At 41.6% G+C, this 20758-nt stretch overlaps 1 protein-coding gene across 1 annotated transcript in view; it reads left to right on the top strand.

The window, feature by feature from the left end:
* Positions 1 to 2159: 2159 nt before the first annotated feature.
* The window catches only part of CHSY3 (chondroitin sulfate synthase 3), a 226964-nt gene continuing 208365 nt past the window's right edge, over positions 2160 to 20758 (top strand). The window contains exons 1-2 of the mRNA XM_036424098.2: positions 2160 to 3351; positions 5471 to 5754. Coding sequence (XP_036279991.1) covers positions 2547 to 3351; positions 5471 to 5754 — 1089 coding nt within the window. The 5' untranslated portion in view covers positions 2160 to 2546. The remainder of the gene's footprint in view (positions 3352 to 5470; positions 5755 to 20758) is intronic.

Raw genomic sequence — 20758 nt, 5'->3', positions numbered from 1 at the left:
TGTCGTGTGGTGTTCAATGTCCGTGTTCTCCATTGCACTGTACACGTCATGATGAGTGGTAGTGAATATCTGGTTGACATTTCCATGTCCAGAGCCTTCCACCTTGTGGAATGCTTAATCTCTAACATCTCTTGTTGAATAAAAAGTACGATTCAAGTTCATTTTCTCTCAAATGTTATAACAGTTGATGAGTGGGTTGTTTGTGAGAATTAATGATGACAATTAATGATTTTGTAGATCAACTACCTGAATGGCACCCATTGGAATAAAACCTGGCAGAACATTGCAGGGAGAGTATGCTGGTATATAGGGGAACTATTGGTTCTTCAAAGTTTACCGTAGACAATGGGACCATATGGTATGGGTTTCCTCTGACAATGGCACTGTCTAGCCACATGAGGATATTTAAATCAAGCTTAATTAAAATTAAATAAAACTGAACAATCATTTCAAGGCATACTCCAATTGCTCAATCATCATGCATGACTAGTGGCTGACTTATTGGGCAGCACAAAGAAAAGTCCCATTAAGCAAGAGTTATATTGAACAGCACTATTTCAGAAAGTTTAAAATGTCCTTAGGAAGATTATTATTATTTTTTTTAATTAGAAGGGGCCTGTTTGACTAGTTTTGTATGCTAATAAAAATTAAACTTTAAGAATCCAATAATTTGTATCCCCAAGTGTTTCTGGTCAAGGCCTGTTATGTTGAAAAGGAGCATCGTTGTCCACAGCTGAAACATTTAGTCAGAGGAGCTCGTGCAGAGCTGTGACTGGTGTGGAAAGAACCACTGTCCGCAGGCTGGGGCCGGCCCACGTTCCAGGGACACTGCCAGCCCTGGCTGGACGGAGCCCCGTGTCTAATGCCATTCAATACCATCCTTCTGCATTTGATGTACAAAACAGAAGACTGACATTTGAAGAAGAGGGAAGGTTTGGGATGCTGAATGCAACCCAGACGACAGAGTCACAACTTCTAGAGAGAGCCTTGTTAAATAATTCCTTCTTCAAAATGTCACATATCTTTAGGTAATTTCTTCATAAAAATGTAACTTTCAATGACTTTGGCCAATAGACTTTAACTTTTTTTTTTGAGATTCTATTGCTGGAGATTTCACCTCCCTAATTGTCATTGCCTTCGAAAATAACACGGTTACTAGACAAGATTCAACATTTTATTTTTTAAAGTTACTTATGGGGGGCAGGGTTGGAAGAATTTTCGAAGTTTGAATCTTCCAGGTTTGGGCCCTATAATTTGTTTACATTTCTCCAGTCTTACCTGACCCAGTCTAATACCAAGACTGAAAAATTCATGGTTTTCACTTGTAGACAAGACACAGTAGGGGAGCTGAGGAAGGGACCACTGTGCAGGCCCACAGTTCCTAACTCAACAGGTGGGGAACATTTTTTTTTTTAAATGTTCTTTGTGGATTAAGCCCCGCTTCCCACCATCTCTCCCGGCCTTCCAGGGCTGTCTTCTCAGTCCTCCTGAGCATTCCTTAGGAGAGACACCCAGGGACAATGGCGTTCTGTGGAGCGGTGGGGAAGGATGCGGTGGGGGGCCTGGGGAGCTAGTGAGTCTGGGAGGAGGTGCTGGGACGGGACCTTTGGATTCCCGGGCAGCGAGGAGCGGGACCAGGAGCCCAGAGAGAAACCCGAAAAGGACCGAAAACTCCGAGAGGAGCTCAGACGGGACAGGGCGGCTGATGGGGAAGGGTCACTCCGGGACGTCGCAAGCCCTGGGCCGGGGGAGGCCAGCCAGGGCTCGGGGACCCGAGCTCCGCCGATGAGGTCAGCGGAGCCGGCGCGCCGGGAGGAGGCAGCGGAGCCCCGGACGCGGGAGCCGGGAGGAGGCCGGCGGAGGGCGGGACGGGGCTGGGAAAGGGACGGGAGCGAGGGCCCCGGAGGAGGAGGGACGAGGGGGCGTCGGCGGCGCTGGCAGCCGGAGGCGGCCCGGCTGCGATCGTTTCCTTCCGGAGGGGAGGCCGCCTCCGGCCCCGGGCGCACAGGGGGCGTCGGAGGGCGGCGCTGGGGAAGCTCGGGGCCCCGCTACGCCCCTCGCTGGCGGCGGTGCTGGAGGCTCCTCCTCCGGCCCCGAGCCCGGCGGGCGGCGGGAGGCGGGAGCCAGGGCGGGCGGGGGCCGGGAGGCGGGAGGAGGAGGAGGAGGAGGAGGGACCAGCGCGCAGTGACAGGGTGGCAGCCGCGGAGCGGACGCGCTGCCGCCGCCTTCGCCGCCGCCGCTCCACCTCCGCTCCTCCCGCAGCAGCTCCGCGCGCCGCCGCCGCCGAGAAGTTTGCTCCCGCCCGGCGCTCCGAGCCCTCGACCCGGAGCCGACAGGGGGAGCGCGGCCGCGGCTGGACCCGGCGGGCTGGGCGTCCGGAGCGCCCGAGCCCGAGCCCGAGCCCGAGCCGGCGTCGGCGCCCCGGAGGGCGGCAGCGGGCAGCGGTCAGCGGCCGGGGCTGGGGGCGCCGGAGCGGCGGGTGGGCGCCGCGGACCCCGCAGCCGCAGCCGCAGCCGCTCCGCTAGCGCCGGCGCCGGGCCGCCGCGATGGCCGTGCGCTCCCGCCGCCCGTGGCTGAGCGTGGCGCTGGGGCTGGTGCTGGGCTTCACCGCCGCGTCCTGGCTCATCGCCCCCCGGGTGGCCGAGCTGAGCGAGAGGAGGAGGCGCGGCTCCAGCCTCTGCTCCTACTACGGCCGCTCGGCCGCCGGCCAGCCGCTCCCCCAGCCCCAGCCCCGGCCGCGGCCGGAGCAGCCACCGCCCCCCGCGCGCCCGGAGCGCCAGGGGCCGCCGCCGCCCGAGCCCGCGGCGGGGGAGGCGGGCGATCGGAGCAGCCCCCGGCCGCAGCCGCCTCCGCTGCAGCCCCGGCGGCGAGGGCGCGAGCCCGAAGGGGCGACGACGGGGCTCCCCGGCGGCGGCGCCCCCGCGGCGGAGGGGGAGCCCGCGGACGAGGAGGACGGGGGCGCGGCGGGGCGGCGGCGGGGCGGCCGGCCGAGGAGCGGCCACCACGGCAGCGGGGACGGGGGCGCCCGCGCCGCCCCGCGCGCCGGGCCCCGCGGCTTCCTGTTCGTGGGGGTGATGACGGCGCAGAAGTACCTGGGCAGCCGCGCGCTGGCGGCGCAGCGGACCTGGGCGCGCTCCGTGCCCGGCCGTGTGGAGTTCTTCTCCAGCCCGCGGCCCCCCGGCGCCGCCGGCCTGCCCCCGCCGCCGCCCCTGCCCGTCGTCGAGCTGCCGGGGGTGGACGACTCCTACCCGCCCCAGAAGAAGTCCTTCATGATGATCAAGTACATGCACGACCACTACCTGGACCAGTACGAGTGGTTCATGCGCGCCGACGACGACGTCTACATCAAAGGTGACCTCCCAGCGCCGCCGGCCGCCCCACCTGCCCCCCTCCTGCCTCTGCACCTACCCCCGGCCCCTGCCCAGCGCCTCTCTGCTCGGCCAGCACGTGCCCCGGGCTCCTGAGCCCCCAGCCCGCCGTCCCCACCCCATCCCCGGTCCGCTCTTCTTCCCCTCCTGCGGTCTGGGCTGTCTGTCCTCACACCCACCGGCCCCATCCGCCTTCTTCACTCCTGCCCACCCCCCCGCGCTCAGCCCCCTCTTCCCGGTGCGGGAGAGGTGAGGGCCGGGACCTTAGGGTTCACCCAGAGGCTACTCCCACTCCGGGAGCCCGGGGAGGCGGCGGGCTCCCAAACCAGCCCGGAGGGGCGTGTCCCCGGCGCAGACTGGGGAGGCTGCGCCAGACCCGGGATCGCTGTTCTTGCTTTTGTTCCCCCACCTTTTCCTTGTAACTGGATGTAGCGCAATTTCGGGACTGGGGAGACTGAGGAGTCATTTCCCCTGCCTTGGACCCCCGCCCCACTCCCCTGTGCGTTTCCTTCCCGCTCACAAGACCCGCTGGTACCAGGAGTCCGTGGGCATCTCCAGCGCCCCGTGCGCCCGCTGGCCGCTACCGGGCAGCGCCCAGCGGTCCCCGTTCCGCCTCAGTCAAACCCCCGGGCGGCCAGTGTGTGGTCAGATTGGGTGGGGGGAGGGAGGGCATGGCATCCGAGAACGTTCCAGACCCTAGGCGCTCCCCCTGAGCGAGCACACACCAGTGCGATCCTCTCCAGACCAGCTTGGCCGCCGCGATAAGCAGAGGCTGGAAGCGCCCCAGCCACGCGCAGCCACAGCGGAGAGAACTTGGTCCGCTTCCTGGAGGGGCGCGGGCCCTCGCCCGCGTGTGGGGGGCTCTGGCCCGAGTTCTGAGCTCAGCAGAGAGGAGTTGCTGAGGGCTGGAGCAAGCCTCTCCAGGCCAGCCTACTGCGAGGATGGACAGGGATGGAGGGGAGTAGAAGAGGGTGTGGAACGGAGGTGGCCCTGTGCGTCCCGCGTTTCCTAGCTTCTTGGCCCCAGCGGGGCAGCCCTTCCCCGGTTTGAGCCTCTCTCCCTGTAGCCTCCTTGCTCCCCCAGGTCCAGGAAGCGGTGCCTTCCCCAGGGCTCAGGGAAGGACAAGCATTTCTCTGACGCTTTGAAAGATTGTCCTCCAGAACATGGAAATGGCCTCAGTCTCCCCATTTCTACTAAGAATGAAATGCACTTTGTGTTAAGAAGCCACTAACAGCTGAAACTCATTGAGACGCAGGGGGCGTGGCATGGGACCAAGATAAAGACCGCAAATGCTGTGCTCATCCCAACATTGGGGATATAAGAAGGCGGCTACTTATTCCAGCTTACCGTTTTGTAGACTAACAGATGCTTTTGAAGTGTGTTAGTTAATTTTTATATGGTTTTTCCTAATGACTCAACAAGCTGTAAGAAACCCAATTTTATTCTTTAATTTAAATATTTATTTATTTTTCTAAAAGGGCACTTTCCAAAGTTCCAAAGTGAAATTTCAAGAAAAGTTAAGGACAAAACACTAAACTGAATCAATTGTCAGAAAAAAAATTATTGGATATTAACACTGTCAGTCAATGCTAAATATCAATATTTAATATTTCTGGGAATTTTATTACTTCCAACATAGTAATAATAATCCTTAATTATCTCACCTTTAAAAATCTAATGATTGTTTCTCCCTGGCCGGGTAGCTCAGATGTTAGAGCGTCCTCCCCATACGCTAGGTAATGGGTTTGATTCCCAGTCGGGGTACATAAAAGACTCAACCAATGAATGCATAAATAAGTGAAACAACAAATCAATGTTTTTCTCTCTTTTTCTAAAAAATAAAATATATCAATAAATAAAAATCTGATGATGGTTAGACTTATTAAAGTTTTTCAATGACTTTGATAGGAAGATTGGTTCTTTAAATTAGTTCTGAAAAAAATAATAGAATATTCAGAGAGTTTTTTATTCTTTTCATTTCTTGGACACTTATGGGGAGCTTACACACCATATTGGAAGTTCTGTCCCTTCCTTTGTCCATGTAGATGATTAGGAAAAGAATGAAATTAGGAAAAGAATGACTGCTGCCTTTCTCTTTGTAGGTGACAAGTTAGAAGAGTTTCTGAGATCGCTGAATAGCAGCAAGCCCCTGTTCCTGGGCCAGACTGGCCTGGGGAATATCGAAGAACTCGGAAAGCTGGGCCTGGAGCCTGGGGAGAACTTCTGTATGGGAGGCCCTGGCATGATCTTCAGCCGAGAGGTGCTCCGGAGGATGGTGCCACACATTGGTGAGTGCCTCAGAGAAATGTACACGACTCACGAAGATGTGGAAGTAGGAAGATGTGTTCGACGGTTTGGTGGGACTCAGTGTGTCTGGTCCTATGAGGTAAGACTTGAGCTGTTTTGCAAATGTTCACATATGGCAGGTACATGCCCCTGTACAGCCTGGGCAGTGGTTCTGTTTGTTCTGTCTGTATCTTTGCATTTGCTTGAAAATGATAGCGGCAGCTGGTGATGGAAACAGGGAGATTGTGGGACATACCTTTCTTATTAGAGCGAGGCCTGAGGTTTGCTCATTGGCGTGACCACCTTATCCTTAACTTTAATCAGCAGCCTAGAAATATGGTCTGAAGATGCTTTCCCCTTCTATTTGCTTTATTGGTGTTTATATACATGCGTATCCATTTCCTGTCTCTAACAAGAGGACTAATTTGGGCTGTAGCTTTTAGCACCTGGTACTTTGTTGTTGTTGTTTGGTTAGGTATGTAATTTCATCTGTGTGGTTTTTTTTTTTCAAACAGTTAAAATCTGAAGTTTCTATGAAGATTTTCATGTGGAAATTTAACATGTATTTCTTTCAAAGTTTGGGAAAAGTTAATTCATTATATATCAGTTATGACAGATTTATTCACAAACTTTTCTTTATTTTTTTAATATAAATTCTTTATTGTTCCAAGTATTATATATGTCTCCTTTTCCCCCATTGACTTCTTCCTGGCTGCTTCCACCCTCCAGCGCATGCCCTCGCCTCCCTCGTGTCTGTCCGTTGGTATGCTTATCTATATGCATACACGTCCTTTGGTTGATCACATTCCCCCCCTCCCTCCCCTGACCCCCCGCCCCCTGCACATACCCTCCTCTGAGGTTTGATGGTCTGTTACATGCTTCTGTGTCTCTGGATCTACTTTTGTTCATCATTCTATGTTATTCATTATATTTCACAAGTCAGTGAGACCATATGATATTTCTCTTTCTCCAACTGGCTTATTTCGCTTATCATAATGCTCTCCAGGTCCATCCATGCTGTTGCAAACGGTAAGAGTTCCATTGAGTAGATGTACCACCATTTTTAACCCACTCATCTGCTGATGGGCACTTAGGCTGTTTCCAAATCTTAGCTATTGTAAATTGTGCTGCTATGAACATAGGGGTGCATATATCCTTTCTGATTGGTGTTTCTGGTTTCATGGGATATATTCCTAGAAGTGGAATTACTGGGTCAAATGGGAGTTTCATTTTTAATTTTTTGAGAAAACCCCACATTGTTCCCCACAGTGGCTGCACCAGTCTGCATTCCCACCAGCAGTGCACAAGGTTCCTTTTTCTCCATATCCTCTCCAGCACTTGTCATTTGTTGATTTGTTGATAATAGCCATTCAGACAGGTGTGAGATGGTACCTCACTGTTGTTTTGATTTGCATCTCTCAGATGATTAGAGGCTTTGAGCATGTTTTCATATGTCTCGTGGCCTTCTGTATGTCCACTTTCGAAAAGTGTCTATGTAGGTCCTTTGCCCACTTTTTGCTTGGATTGTTTATCTTTCTTTTGTTAAATTGTCTGAGTTCCCTATAAACTTTGGAGATTAACTCCTTATCTGATGAAACATTAGCAACTATGTTCTCCCATGCACTCTTGTTTTTTTTGATGGTTTCTTTTGCTGTGCACAAAATTTTAAAGTAAATGAATTATCTAGAAAAACAGAAGTAGTTCTGTTTTTAGAAGATGTTAAGTAACTGCTTAACGTATTGACTGGCTCCCTAGAGGTTGTTTATATCTGTCCTTTTGTTTTCTGAGCAGCAACTATTATTAAAATAATCTGAGCTGTGAACTGTTGTTTAATTGAAATGATTATTTTATAAAATACTCTGAGGTTGTTTTTTTCTTCAGAAATTGTTTTTTAAGTTAAATACAATTTTTACAAAAGGTAATTTTCCTGAAAGGTAATCCTAGTAAAAATCGATTTAACACTTAGTATATTGAGGTTTTCATTATAATTTGGCTTTCAAGTAGTTGGTGTATAACTTATTTTAGCTACCCAGTGCTTACCTTTGTAAATGATAACATAACTCATTTACTTCTCAAATTTTCATGTCTCTTAGTATAGGAAAAACATTTTATGAAAATATATGTATTATTTCTGAAGTCATTATACCTCAAGATTGCACACTCATTCATTTTTCTTTTAGAAGTTGAATCCTACTTTTGTAAAATTTGCTCCCCTCTTCCCCCGTTTTGTGGTATTTATACTGTGGAGAAATAGTTCTTATATTTATTACAGAAAGTAAAAATTATTTAATAAGTAGTTATTTGGAATATGTACTAAGCCAATTTAAGATTATTACATACTTCATTTGTTTTGGTAAGAAAAACAGTATTTTTCTTTTATAAAACTGCCTTACAACTAACTTTTAGAATAAAATTTATGCAAGCACATTATAGTTTAAAAAAAGTAAAATATAAACTCAATGAAAAAAACTGTCTTTTGCCCCGGGATATAAAACTAACTAAAAGGCAAAGAAAAAAAATGCTCATCATGGAAAACACATAGTGGATTTTCTTGACTTGTGGATATTATTTTGCAGACTCACTGTGAATGGATCAGTAAAATAAATCATTCGTATTTAAAAATGAAGATGGAAAATTATTCTTTTATTTGACACTTTGTTGTCTTCACATCATAGATAAAGTTTTAACACACCATTTTGCAGTGATTTGTTTCATAAAATACTCTGAGGTTTTGTTTGTGTCTCTCTGTTCAAGTTTTCATTGATTCTGTTATGAAGGTACAACCCTTACATAGCATCTACCCATTCATGTTCCAAGAGAATAAAATACACTCAAGTGACCAACAAGCTCAAGAATTTATTAATGTTTTATTTATAACATGGGCATTTGTTTTGGTTAAAGTGAAAGGGAGTTATCATAGATGAGTGTCCTCTCTGTTAGAATAGTGGAAACTGAGATCTTTTCGTTAACTGATGTAAAGAGACAAACAAAAGGGATTCCAGGTCTTACAGAATGAAACTTTACGATTGCCATATTTTTATTAATTTCATGCAATACATTTTGAATTTTAGTCTGATACGTGTCAATCACTGAGTTTAGAATCTGTATAAAAAAAGTCACTTTTACATTTTTTCCTAGCATAGAAAATATTATTTTCTGAAGGAACACTGTTTCAGAATGTTGACTTTATGTTTTGCTAAGCAATTATATAGAATCTATTTTGTTTTGGGATTTCACTAACGAAGCAACTAAAACAATATTTATTTTAGAGGAGGCATTGATTTAATCTTTGCACAGAGTCTCAATGTATTCATTAAAAGAATGATGGAAAACCTCATTACCAAGGAATATTATATTTATGAAACACCTGAGTAGGTCAGTTGGGGCACAGCCACATCAGGGCTTTCCCGTTGGGATTTCAGGTCAGTTGAAATGCTGCCCATCTTTTCTAGCGTTCACATGATACGGAAAAACTGATCTGTTCCACTCTGGGTTGGCATCCTGAGTAAAGGTGAGATTTCACATCTGGTAATAGAGTACTTTATGAAATTGATCAGTAATTTTGTTTCTATATTTATTTTAAAAGAACCATCTGTGACAGAACTTTCTTAAAATTTTGAATTTCTTTTATCCATATCTTCCATGGATTTCAGGATTTTGTGACTTTTCTTCTGAATAAAAAGTTCTTGCAGTGGTAACAGAACTGTTAGGGACGCATGCTCAAACTTATTGAATTTAAATAGATGAAACATTCATGATGGAATTATATCTTTTAAAAGATGATGAACAAGCTTTCAGATCTGACAGGAAAGAATTGGACAAAAATATTAAACTACATATCATGTAGCTTTTCTTTTTTTATTAAATATATTTTATTGATTTTTTTTTTTACAGAGAGGAAGGGAGAGGGACAGAGAGCTAGAAACGTCGATGAGAGAAAAACATCAATCAGCTGCCTCCTGCACACCCCCATTGTGGATGTGCCCACAACAAGGTATATGCCCCTGACCGGAATTGAACCTGGGACCTTTCAGTCTGCAGGCCAACGCTCTACCCATTGAGCCAAACTGATTTTGGCTCATGTAGCTTTTCTTGAATATAAATTACATTTTTTTAATAGCCGAAACCGGTTTGGCTCATCATTGATGTTTCTAGCTTTCTATCCCTCTCTTCCTCTCTGTAAAAATAAAATATTTTTTTAAAAATTATATTTTTTTATAAAGATAGGAATCTTCTAGTCTTCTTTACTGTTTGTTCAGTTGAAGTCTGCTTTATCTGTGTTGTGTATACAATTAAGCGAGTGAGAGAGAAACACAGAGAAGAAAATATAAACTTGAATTTGGGTTGGCGTAATCACTCTACTACTTACTAGTTTCATTGTCTTTTGTAAGTTACTTTTCTGAGCCTTGGTTTAATTGAACTAAAAGTGGAAATTATAACTGTTTACCTCATTGATTTTGGAGATTACGTGAAATAGTAAAATAAATGATCTCATGTGAAACCCTTAATTTAGAGTCTGGCACATAGTAAATTGTCAGATGTTATCTATTATTATTATAATGCTGAATAGATCATGTACTTACTATATTATATATATCAGGGATTAATTGTTTCCTCTGTATCAAAATAGCAAAAAAGTTAGACAATACTTTTTTTTTTTTTAGTTAAAAATTCAAGTTTAAGGTTTTTTGTCAAGAAAAAAAGAGAGAGAGAGAGAGAAACCAATATGTTTCAGTATTTTATTTTATTTTATTTTTTTAACGTGTTTTTATTGATTTCAGAGAGGAAGGGAAAGGAAGAGATAGAAACATCAATGATAAGAGGGAATCATTGATCAGTTGCCTCCCACATGCCTCCTGCTGGGAATGGAGCCCACAACCTGGGCATGTGCCTTTGACCTGAATTGAACCTGGGACCCTCGAGTCTGAAGGCCGACCCTATATCCACTGAGCCAAACAGCCAGGGCTGTTTCAGTATTTTAGAAGTATGAGGAATCCATTATTATAAAACATGGGATAGTGTTTAAAATATGCATAACAAACATTTGCTTCAGCCTTTGAACATCATCATATTTAATAACTGATCTTGAGAAGATAGTGGGGAAGCCTGGGGCAGCTCAGTTGGTTGGAGTGTTGTTCCTACACGGAAATGCCGCTGGTTCAGTTCCCGTCCGGACAAAAGCCCCGCTTGCGGGTTTGGTCCCCCATCCAGGAGCATGCAGGGGCAGTCCATGGATGTTTCTCTCTCTCTCCCCTTCCTCTTTCTCTAAAATCAATAAAAAACATATTTAAAAAAAGAAGACAGTGTGGAAAATATTATTTAACAAGCAATTACTTAATATACATAATTAAAGAATATCAAACAAATCAGACTCTATCTACAATAAAAAATTATTACTGTGTAGATTTCTAGATTAGTTTCCAGAACAATAGCCCATTTTCTGAGTTTCTCTAGAATTTTCTGAAGAGAAGGGAGTCTGTAGTATCCCATTCTGCAGTCAACTCGCAGGAACCTGTCTCTCAAGGCAGCTGGAATCATCTCTCCAAGTTCCTTGGTTTTCTCAGGAAATGATGTATAGCTTTAGTTCTCACATTAAGGCCCTGGTGATCTGGGGAAGATTTGTCTTCTTGCTCTGTTTCTTTCTCCATCAACTCCAACCACTTCTTTTTCCTTTGTCTTTAATTATAAAACAAAGCAACACGAAAGTTATAAATTCATATTGATATGCACTGCTTTTCACCAGGTTCTCAGTCAACTAATGTGCTCATGGCAGGCCAACCCCGATACTCCGAGAGCTCCCAGGATGTGCATCCAGATCACCCAGGAATGCTAGACCTCTTCCAAATGGTCATCCTCAGACCGTCTGCTTCTTTGTGAGCTTGAGGCCATTGGAGTCAGAGTTGAGATTCTCCCTTCCTCACCTGGAGGTGGAAACACCTAGTTTTCAGGGACATGTGTCAGATGTTAATACCAACAAATGCAATGGATCGCTGTCATACTCATTGATACCTCAAGATGTATCTGTAGAAATTACTAAATGTTTGTGAAAAATTATTCTATCCTATTCAGTCTGTGAGTGTTAGACTTTGTTGGCATCCACTGCTGGTTCAGTTCACATTTTGGTTGAGCTCAATCTTGGCTACTGTTTTTCTAGTTATCTGAGCTGCCATCTGGCAGCTTGGGAGGCTGCATATGGCTCTTAAACGGTGTTTGGCAGAGACATGGAGTGGTTTAGGGTTTTTGTTTCTGTGTTTTGATGACTTTAGCAGTCTTCAGTCCCCTTCATGTCCTATTGTTGTCCACAAGGTTCTCCTCCCAGGTTTCTTTTAACTCCTTGCATGTTGAATTTTCCTTGTGCGCTTATTTTAAGTGGTTCAGGTAGGCATAAGAATCTTGATATCTTGCACCAGATACTCCACATGTTGCAAATTTCATTAAAATATTCTCTAGAAAATGAAGTGATTTTTCTAGTGAGAAAGATGGGTATTTTAAATAATTTAGGGAAGGAATATTTTTTTCAAACTTGACTGTTAGAATCAGTGTGTCATACAATATAGTTACATGTACTTTCTTTTTATAGGTATGTTTTTACTAAATAACTAGAACGTCCCCACTGTTAAAAAGTTATTTATATAACTCATTTTCAGCTGGTGTTTTAGCAGAATTAGAAATTCTGTTTTGTTTTTTGTTATTGTTTTGTTTTAGTAGGATCTGTTATATTTAAGCATTAAAATAATTTTAATTTTAAGGATTTGTTTCCTTGTTAGGGAGTTTTGCACTTCATCTTTCTAAGAGTCATATTTAGAATAGTTTGAATTTATCTTTTTAATGGTTACAGTTAAATGGAACCACAGAATATATATCTTTATTTCACCTAATTAAATGTTGTTTCAAAGAAAACTTAGCTTTGTATTCACAAAAAAAATATTTCTCTATGGGTTGAAGAAACCATTTCTTATGACTAAATAGTTTTTTATTCCATTTCTTAAAGAATTAAATTCAGAAAGTCATATGTCTTACCCCTGAAGGCTATAAACACCCTAGAAAATTCCATTATTTCACAAAAGGATATGTTCTGGAAGTGTTTCCCTGGGCTTGTAATACCAGAGATTTACACCATAAAAAATTTAACTACATATAAATTCTTCATAACATTACCATTAAGGTTAAATATGCATGCATTCTTATAGGGCTATTGCATGTCCTGTGGCTTCTTCCTATTATGGGCTTTCATCTTATGTAATGCTGATTTTATTGTATCATGAACATGGTATATTCCCAAGAGGTATATTAATATCTGTGGGAAAGTATAGCTCTGGAATTTTTATCTAAAACTTAGTCTTTCAAAAATCTTTTCTTAGTTCTGATTCAGTAGTATTTAGTTTTTAACTTTACTAAAGGCAGTAAGCTTCTCATACCTACTTTCCCACCGCCATTCACCTTGTCAGATGAAATTACCATGCATTGATTTTATGAAATTTCTTTTCTGCCACACTGTTTCCTTCATTGTACAAAATAAAATTGTATTTCGAGTTGAAGAAGAAGCATAGTATGGTTTTTCCATATTTTGTAAGTCTTAGTTCATTTTCATTGTTCGCCGATGCCTTATCCCCTAGATTAGGGGTGTCGAACTCAATCAGAGAAGGGGCCAAAATCTAAAATCCAGCCTAAATCGCGGGCCGAGTGGTTTACTGAACAGTCATAAACTGTCATTGTGATGGAAACGCAGCGGAGTGCAGTGATGACAGCGCGGTGCGGGCCACATTGCAAGGCCTGGCGGGACGGATTTGGCCCGCGGGCCTTGTGTTTGACACATGTGCCCTAGATTGTGACAATGTATGCTTTCCAAGGTGATTGCCAACTGTTGTGAAACACATTAAGTTTAGACAATGATTTTATGCAATTTGAAATAAGCTCCATGATAACATAAATATTCATATTAATTTAAAAATCTTGGATACTCTTTCTCTTGAGCATAAGGATTCTAATTTTCTAAAAAAAATTAAATTCCAAATCAATTTTCTACTTCCACTTTCTTTGTCTTGGTATCCAAAGAGCTTGTTTTTAAAAAAAGGTTTTTTTAAAAACTGACTTTTAGAGGGAGGAAGGGAGAGGGAGAAAGAAACATCAATGTGAGAGTGTAACATTGATCGACTGTCTGCTGCAAGCCCCCACACTAGGTTATGGAGCCACAGCCGGGTATGTGCCATGACCTGGAATTGAACCAGCAATCCCTCACTCAGTGCATGACACAACGCCCAACCAACAGAGCCACACCGCCACACCGGCCAGGCCCAAAAAGCTGTTTTGAGATACATTTATTTCAGTAAGTCTCTTTTCTACATAGTGAATTAATGCTCAACATACAAAGAAATGTATTCTGTCATATAACTACACTACATTTCACTTTGATTACAGCATGTCATTTCTTTTGCATCAAGATATAACTTTAAATGAGGCATTTGAGCTCAACATAAACTTCATGGAAATAAAAACATTAGTGTCTTAAATCATTATTTGAAAAAATAGTGTCTTAAGTCATTATTTGATTTTTTTTAGGTTATTACAGAAAACCTAGGTAAACTTTAATATTGAGGGGTTGCAGTTTCTCAGAATTCTAATCACCTCTTCATTTACTCTCTGTTAAACAATACTCTAGTGTCTATTAAACAATGCTCTAGCTAAGGCTTCACCGAATAAATACAAATCAGTTTGAGTCATGCCATAACGCTTAATGTATTATACTTAGTATAATAAGTATGTTACAAATTTCTAAATTAACTGAATCAAAATAATTTTTGAAAAAAATTCAGCAGGTACTGTTTGGAACTAATGAATGAATGAAGTGATGTCTTAATATTTTGAGACTGTGAAATCTTTACTTACCATTTATCATTTTGAAAGTCATATCCCTCATTTTTCAGTCAGTGGCACCTGAATTTTTCATTATCCCTTTTAGCTTCATTTATTTTTATTGTAGAATTGTTTATTCATAAAATACTAGTACCTCAAAAAAAGATGTTTAAAGAAACATATATATTAATAAAAGAACGCGTAATAAAATAAAATTAAAATGTGACAAAATAAAGGGAAAACATAGAAAAATAAGAAAAAAAATTAGTAAAAGACATGTTGGGTATCTGTACTCCTGACATGAAAGAGACCCCTAACTCACCATGATACTGAAGTCTGAGAGGAATTTTTGCCACAGAGTAGACAGCGCTGAGGGTCCTATCCTTAGCAGCACTTCTGGGTAGGTGGCATGGCATGGTTCTCCTGGGGGTTTCTTAGCTATCCCCTCAATGTAGGCCAGGACTGTCACACAGAGGGCAGTTGTGCAGGAGGAGTTCTACTTGGAGACAATGCAGTTATGGTCCTTGCTCGTTTTGTTTTAAAATTTAGAGTGCTCTTCAGAGAGCCCTTTAAGGATGTTCTCACTCAAATGTTGTGTATTAGGTTGGTCAACGGGAAGGTTGAGTTATGCCTATTTTCTGGCGAGAACCCAGAGTGCAGCTGTGGTGTCATTGGCTAAGGGGAGGTCTAGGGCTGTGCTTTCCTCCCCTAGACCATTGATCTGTGGAGTATAATCAAGAGGAAGGCAGAAGAATCAAACCAGATAAAGAAACAGATGGCCACCCCACCTGAGGAGCAGTCAGGCCCAAGAGATTGCCTAACGACTTGGCCTTGAGTTAGCGATGTGGTCGCCTAACTATTGCATTGAGCTGATTATTAGAAATGTTTGTTTTCACAAACTTAATAATTATATGAGTATCTTATGTAGTCTATAAATAATTATATATTTATTACATTGATCATATATATTTAATTTTAAGGTAACATTTGCATACATAAGTTAAAATATTGAAAGACCAACATTTTGATGAAAAATAACATATTTCAGGCATCTAATGTTCTATTGTACATTACATTTTCTATGAAATAAGGACATGTAACACATGATAAATATCTTGAAATACGAAAAACAGTGTTAAAAAATTAGAATAGTGTACCTTAGAATTCAGTCATCTTACATCTTCTGATTTCATTTGCTCAAATATATTTACCCAGCACTTCCTCTGAGCAGTGAAGGCACACGCAGTCCTTGTCCTCATGGAGCTCACAGGGAGGAGGAGTCAGGCTTCCAATCAATCTCTTGCCTTCATGACTGATAGAGAATTGGATTTCTTTCTTCATCATCTCTAACTCTTTTTCATTCTAAGTCATGAAAACTCCAGTTGGGTCCAGCAGTGTTAACTGTCTTAGACCTAAAATCAAGTTATTCTTATTTCACTTTTCTTAAATAAGCATCTTTCTCTTTGTATTACTGTCTTATGAAGAGGAAAAAAATAAAGACATGTTTAGTAACCCAATTGCATATTAGTATATTTTGTGTCTGTTATATAGCACAGAGCATTAGGATCTTATTTTTTTAATTAAGTCTGGAGCTCGACAACTACCTGGCTTCAAATCCCAGCTGTCACTCATTAATTGCATGGCCTTACATAAGTTATTTTCCTCTGTGCCTTAGTTTAGTCTCTATCAAATGGATGTATTAACAGTACTTCACAGAGATTTTGTGAAGATTGAAGGAGCCATGTATACAGTAGCATTCAGAATAATATGTGGCAGTGTTAAGCATTATGCAACTGTTTGCTATTTTTGCAGGATGGCATAAAATTGTGCCAACTCTCCAGAGCCATTGTGAGGAATAAAAAGGTCAATGTATTAGAAACTCTTAGAATAATACTTAACACATAATAATTACTGTATATCTGTTAACTGTTGTTAATATATTCCAGTTAACAGTGTTCATATTCCCTTTTTCCCCTTATGGGAGAAAAATAACATTGATTGGAAAGAGTTAATTGCAGTTGCTTTTTGAAAAATAGGCTTCACCATAGGGGGGAAGGTGCTGATTTATGGTTCTCTATCCTGACTCACAGTAGGATCCCCTGGGGAACTTGAACACTTCTGATGCTGAAGCCCATCTCTGGCCCATGAGACCAGAAAACCTTACAGATATAGCGTGGTATGCATAAAACTTCCCACATTAGTGATTCTAATGTGGCTCTAGGGTCTAGACCACTGTATAGTACATTCTTTTATTAATTTCTGTTTTCAAATATCCAATCTATTCTTTATTCCTTAAAAATTACTTTTTGTTTTATTTTCCTTTTGGGAAAATCACAGTGAAGTAATAAACACTTTTGCAGTTCTTTCTACATCTGTTCCAAAGAGCTAGTCACTGGATTAAAGACAATCCTATATAATAAAAGGCTAATATGCAAATTGACCAAATGGCAGAATGACTGGTTGCTATGATGTACACTGACCACCAGGAGGAAGATGCTCAATGCAGGAGCTGCCCCCTGGTGGTCAGTGCGCTCTCACAGGGGGAGTGCTGCTCAGCCAGAAGCTGGGCTCATGGCTGGCGAGTGCAGGGACAGTGGAAGGAGCCTCTCCCGCCTCCACCACAGTGGTAAGGATGTCCGACTGTGGGGAGCGGGCCTAAGCTGTCAGTCAGACATCCCCTGAGGATTCCTGGACTGTGAGAGGGTGCAGGCTGGGCTGAGGGACCCTCCCAAGCCCCTGTGCACAAATTTCATGCACCAGAAGCCCTGTAAATAAATATAAAGCCATTACTTACAACTGTAGTATATTTTATTATGGTCTGATGCTCATTTTTGCATAGAGCTCCTTTTTTAAAAAAAGAAAAATTCAAAATGGATTTTAAAACATTTTTAGGAAAAGTATGCCTGTATTTTAAGAACTCTATTACTAGGCATACTTTGCTCTATTGCTTTTCACTTTATTGTGCTTCACAGATGTTTTTGTTGTTTTGTTTTGTTTTATTTACAAATTGAAAGCAAGGCCCTTCACGAGCAAAAAGATTGCAACTCTCTTTATTGTGATACTCACTTCATTGCGGTGGTTTAGAACTGAAACCACAGTGTCTCCAAGATATGTCTGTATAGGATGAATGTTTTCATTGACTTGATTGCTCTAACGTTAACTTCTTGAATTGAGGCTCAAAAGGGGGGAAAAAGATTGATTTGTTTGATGATTGCAGAAACCATAACCCATTTAATAAGTGGGTAATTGATTTCGATCAGTCATTCTCAACCAGTATTTTCCTGCCTACCGCCATAGCCTACTGCTACAATCCAGGTAAGTACAGGATATATAGGCGTGAAAGGGAAGAAGTCCCCAAGGAGCATAGGAAAGTGCAAAGCTTTCTCCAAACTAGAAGTCATGCATAAGGACACGCCAGATGAGTGGGGATCCATGGGAAGGCAAAGACCGGAGAGTAGTGTGATAGGGAATTGTGTGTTTGGCTCAAGTATATCTGGAGGTTGGAAAAATGAGACTCAAAGGCTGTTGGTAAAACTTGATGGACCATGTTTATCATCTGCAAAGGCTTAGCGTGTACCTTGTAAAGCAGTGATTCTTAGAATTACTGGGGTGATGTAATTGGTTTCGATTCCATTATGATGGAGCCCATGAATTGTATGTTAAAAATCTCTCTGGGAGATTCTAACAAACAGAGTGAAAAATCAGTTTCATGGATATCGGGGAGCTTTGACGAGTTCTTCATAGGTGAGCTCTATGATCAGATTACCATGCAGTCTGTGGCATGGAAGGACGGATTGGAGGTCTTGTGCCCAGGGATAGCACACCTGCCAGTGAGGAGGCTGTTGCGCCAGACCAAGTGAGAGCTGAGTCTTGAAAGTCAAAGTGGAAGTGGGTAAGGAGATGGAATACCTTGGCTATTGTAAATAATGCTGCAGTGAACATAGTGTGCACATATCTCTTGAAATTAGTGTTTTCATTTTCTTTGGACGAAGGTGGAATTAATTGCTGGGTCATATGGTAATTCTATTTTTAAGTTTTTGAGGAACCTCCATAATGGCTGCACCAATCTGTATTCCTACCATCAGTGCCTGAGAGGGCTCCCTTTTCTCCACATCCTCACCAGCACTATTCTTTATTGTCTTTTTATAACAGCCACTGACAGGTGAGTGGTGATGTCTCACTGTCCTTTTGATTTGCATTTCCCTGATGACTAGTGATGTTGATCATCTTTTCATGTGTCTCTTAGCCATCTGTATGTCTTCGGAGAAATGTCTATTTAGGTCCTCTATCCATTTTTTTAAATTGAATCGTTTCATTTTTTTAATGTTATATCTGTTCTTTAAATATTTTGGATATCAGTACCTAACCGTATATGACATTTGCAAATATTTTGCTTTCACTCAGTAGTTTGCCTTTTTGTTTGGTTGATGGTTTCCGTTCCTGTGCAAATGTTTTTAGTTTTCATTTGTTTCCTTTGCCAGGGAAGGCTTCTGGGGCGAGGTGACATTTGAGCCCAGAGGCAGAGCATTAGAATGAATTTGGGAGAGTTGAATATATAGCTTAAGGACATAGCCAGTGCAAAGGCCCTGAGGTGTGTGTGGAAGTGACCAATGTGGTTTAACTACAAAAATCCATAGAGAACGTGGTATGAGAATGAGGTTCCAGACAGGTGAGAGCCAGGGGGCAGAAGAGAAGCTTAATAAGAGAATGAGAAGATTTTAAAGAGCTGAGTGAGTGGTGTGACATTTCTGACTACAAGTTCCTTATTTTTGTATTCTAAATAATAATTTGTATTTGTAAAATCAAATGATCAGATTTTTTAGATACATATAGTGTGATCATGATGCAAACTGTTAACATTTAAAAACACTGTATTTTTTAATATTATTTATGTCAAATATATATTAAATATAAGCATACTAAATATTACATTTAGTATATTATGTTATACATTAGTTATTATAAATATATATTAGATATGTACATTATACTTAGTATATGTATATATACACATAAAACATTTATTAATATATCAGTATGACCTTGTCAGGACAGATTTAATAGAGAGTCACAAAAGTATTACTAAATGAACAATAAGTAGATATTGGACATAAAGCACAATAAATATTGCTATAAATTTGGGTTTCCATTCACTATATGTGATTTATCAGAACTTGTATACAATATATTATGTTATTGTATGATTATCTGCAAGGCGATTACAAAACAAATTTTGAGTCATTAAAGATTATACAATGGAACTTTATTACTTTGGCAATAGGCAAAAGTTCTTTTTATTTCCCTTGAGGTTTTGGTTGATAATTTTAGATAAGTAATTTATTGCATATTTACAAGACATTAGCTGTTACAGCTGGAGGTTATTCTTATAATGTAGAATCAATTTAGAAAATGTCTATCTGAAACGGCTTTAGCTGAGTGCTCCAGATCTCTCAAGGTACATATCTTACTGTGTGGGACTGGAGTTTTGGAACTATGAACATAATATAGTTCTGTTTTGTATCTTAACTAGTTCAATTGTAGTGCTGTAGCTACAAATAGATTTAGAGCAGGATACCTTTAGATTAATTACATCGCATGTAAATCCATCACCCTGATTTCTTACCCATGTAAGTACTTATATTAAGATTTATGTCTTTCCCCTATGTTTGTTTAAAACTCTGCATTTCTCATATTTCACCTTTTTCTTGTCGAGGTTTCTCTTTTTTAAAATTTAACATTAAAGATTTATGAAATTGTGGTTATTAAATTACAGCAAGAATGCCTTCTGACTTTGGAAAATCTATGGAAAAACTCACTATAAATCAAATAACCTTCACTAATCAGAATTTGCCCTTCTCACAATAATTTTACTTTAGTGTTTATAAATCTTTATTTTTATTGGTTATATGCATGTAATTAATGATTGGTCTAGTTATTATGCACATTTGTTATATATTTGTTATACTATTTAAACATTCAGTCCAGTAAGTTCTGCATAGAGATTGCATAACACTTAATTAAAAAATAATTTCAAAATCCATTAAAATTGATTTATTTTTTCATTTGAAGAGAATTTAATAGTCTACCATAAATTTGTTTTTGAAATCTAAGCAAGATAGTGAATGGTAATATATTAATTGGAATATATAATTATGATCATAATGCTATTATGACAATTCTATTATAAAACAAAAACTCAAAGCACACCCTATAAAGCGTTGGCCTTATTATGAGGTCTGATAAGGTTCTAA

Source organism: Pipistrellus kuhlii, unplaced genomic scaffold (assembly GCF_014108245.1).
Source record: "Pipistrellus kuhlii isolate mPipKuh1 unplaced genomic scaffold, mPipKuh1.p scaffold_m20_p_8, whole genome shotgun sequence".
NCBI classification, from domain to species: Eukaryota; Metazoa; Chordata; class Mammalia; order Chiroptera; family Vespertilionidae; genus Pipistrellus; species Pipistrellus kuhlii.
This window is presented reverse-complemented; position numbering and strand designations above follow the sequence as displayed.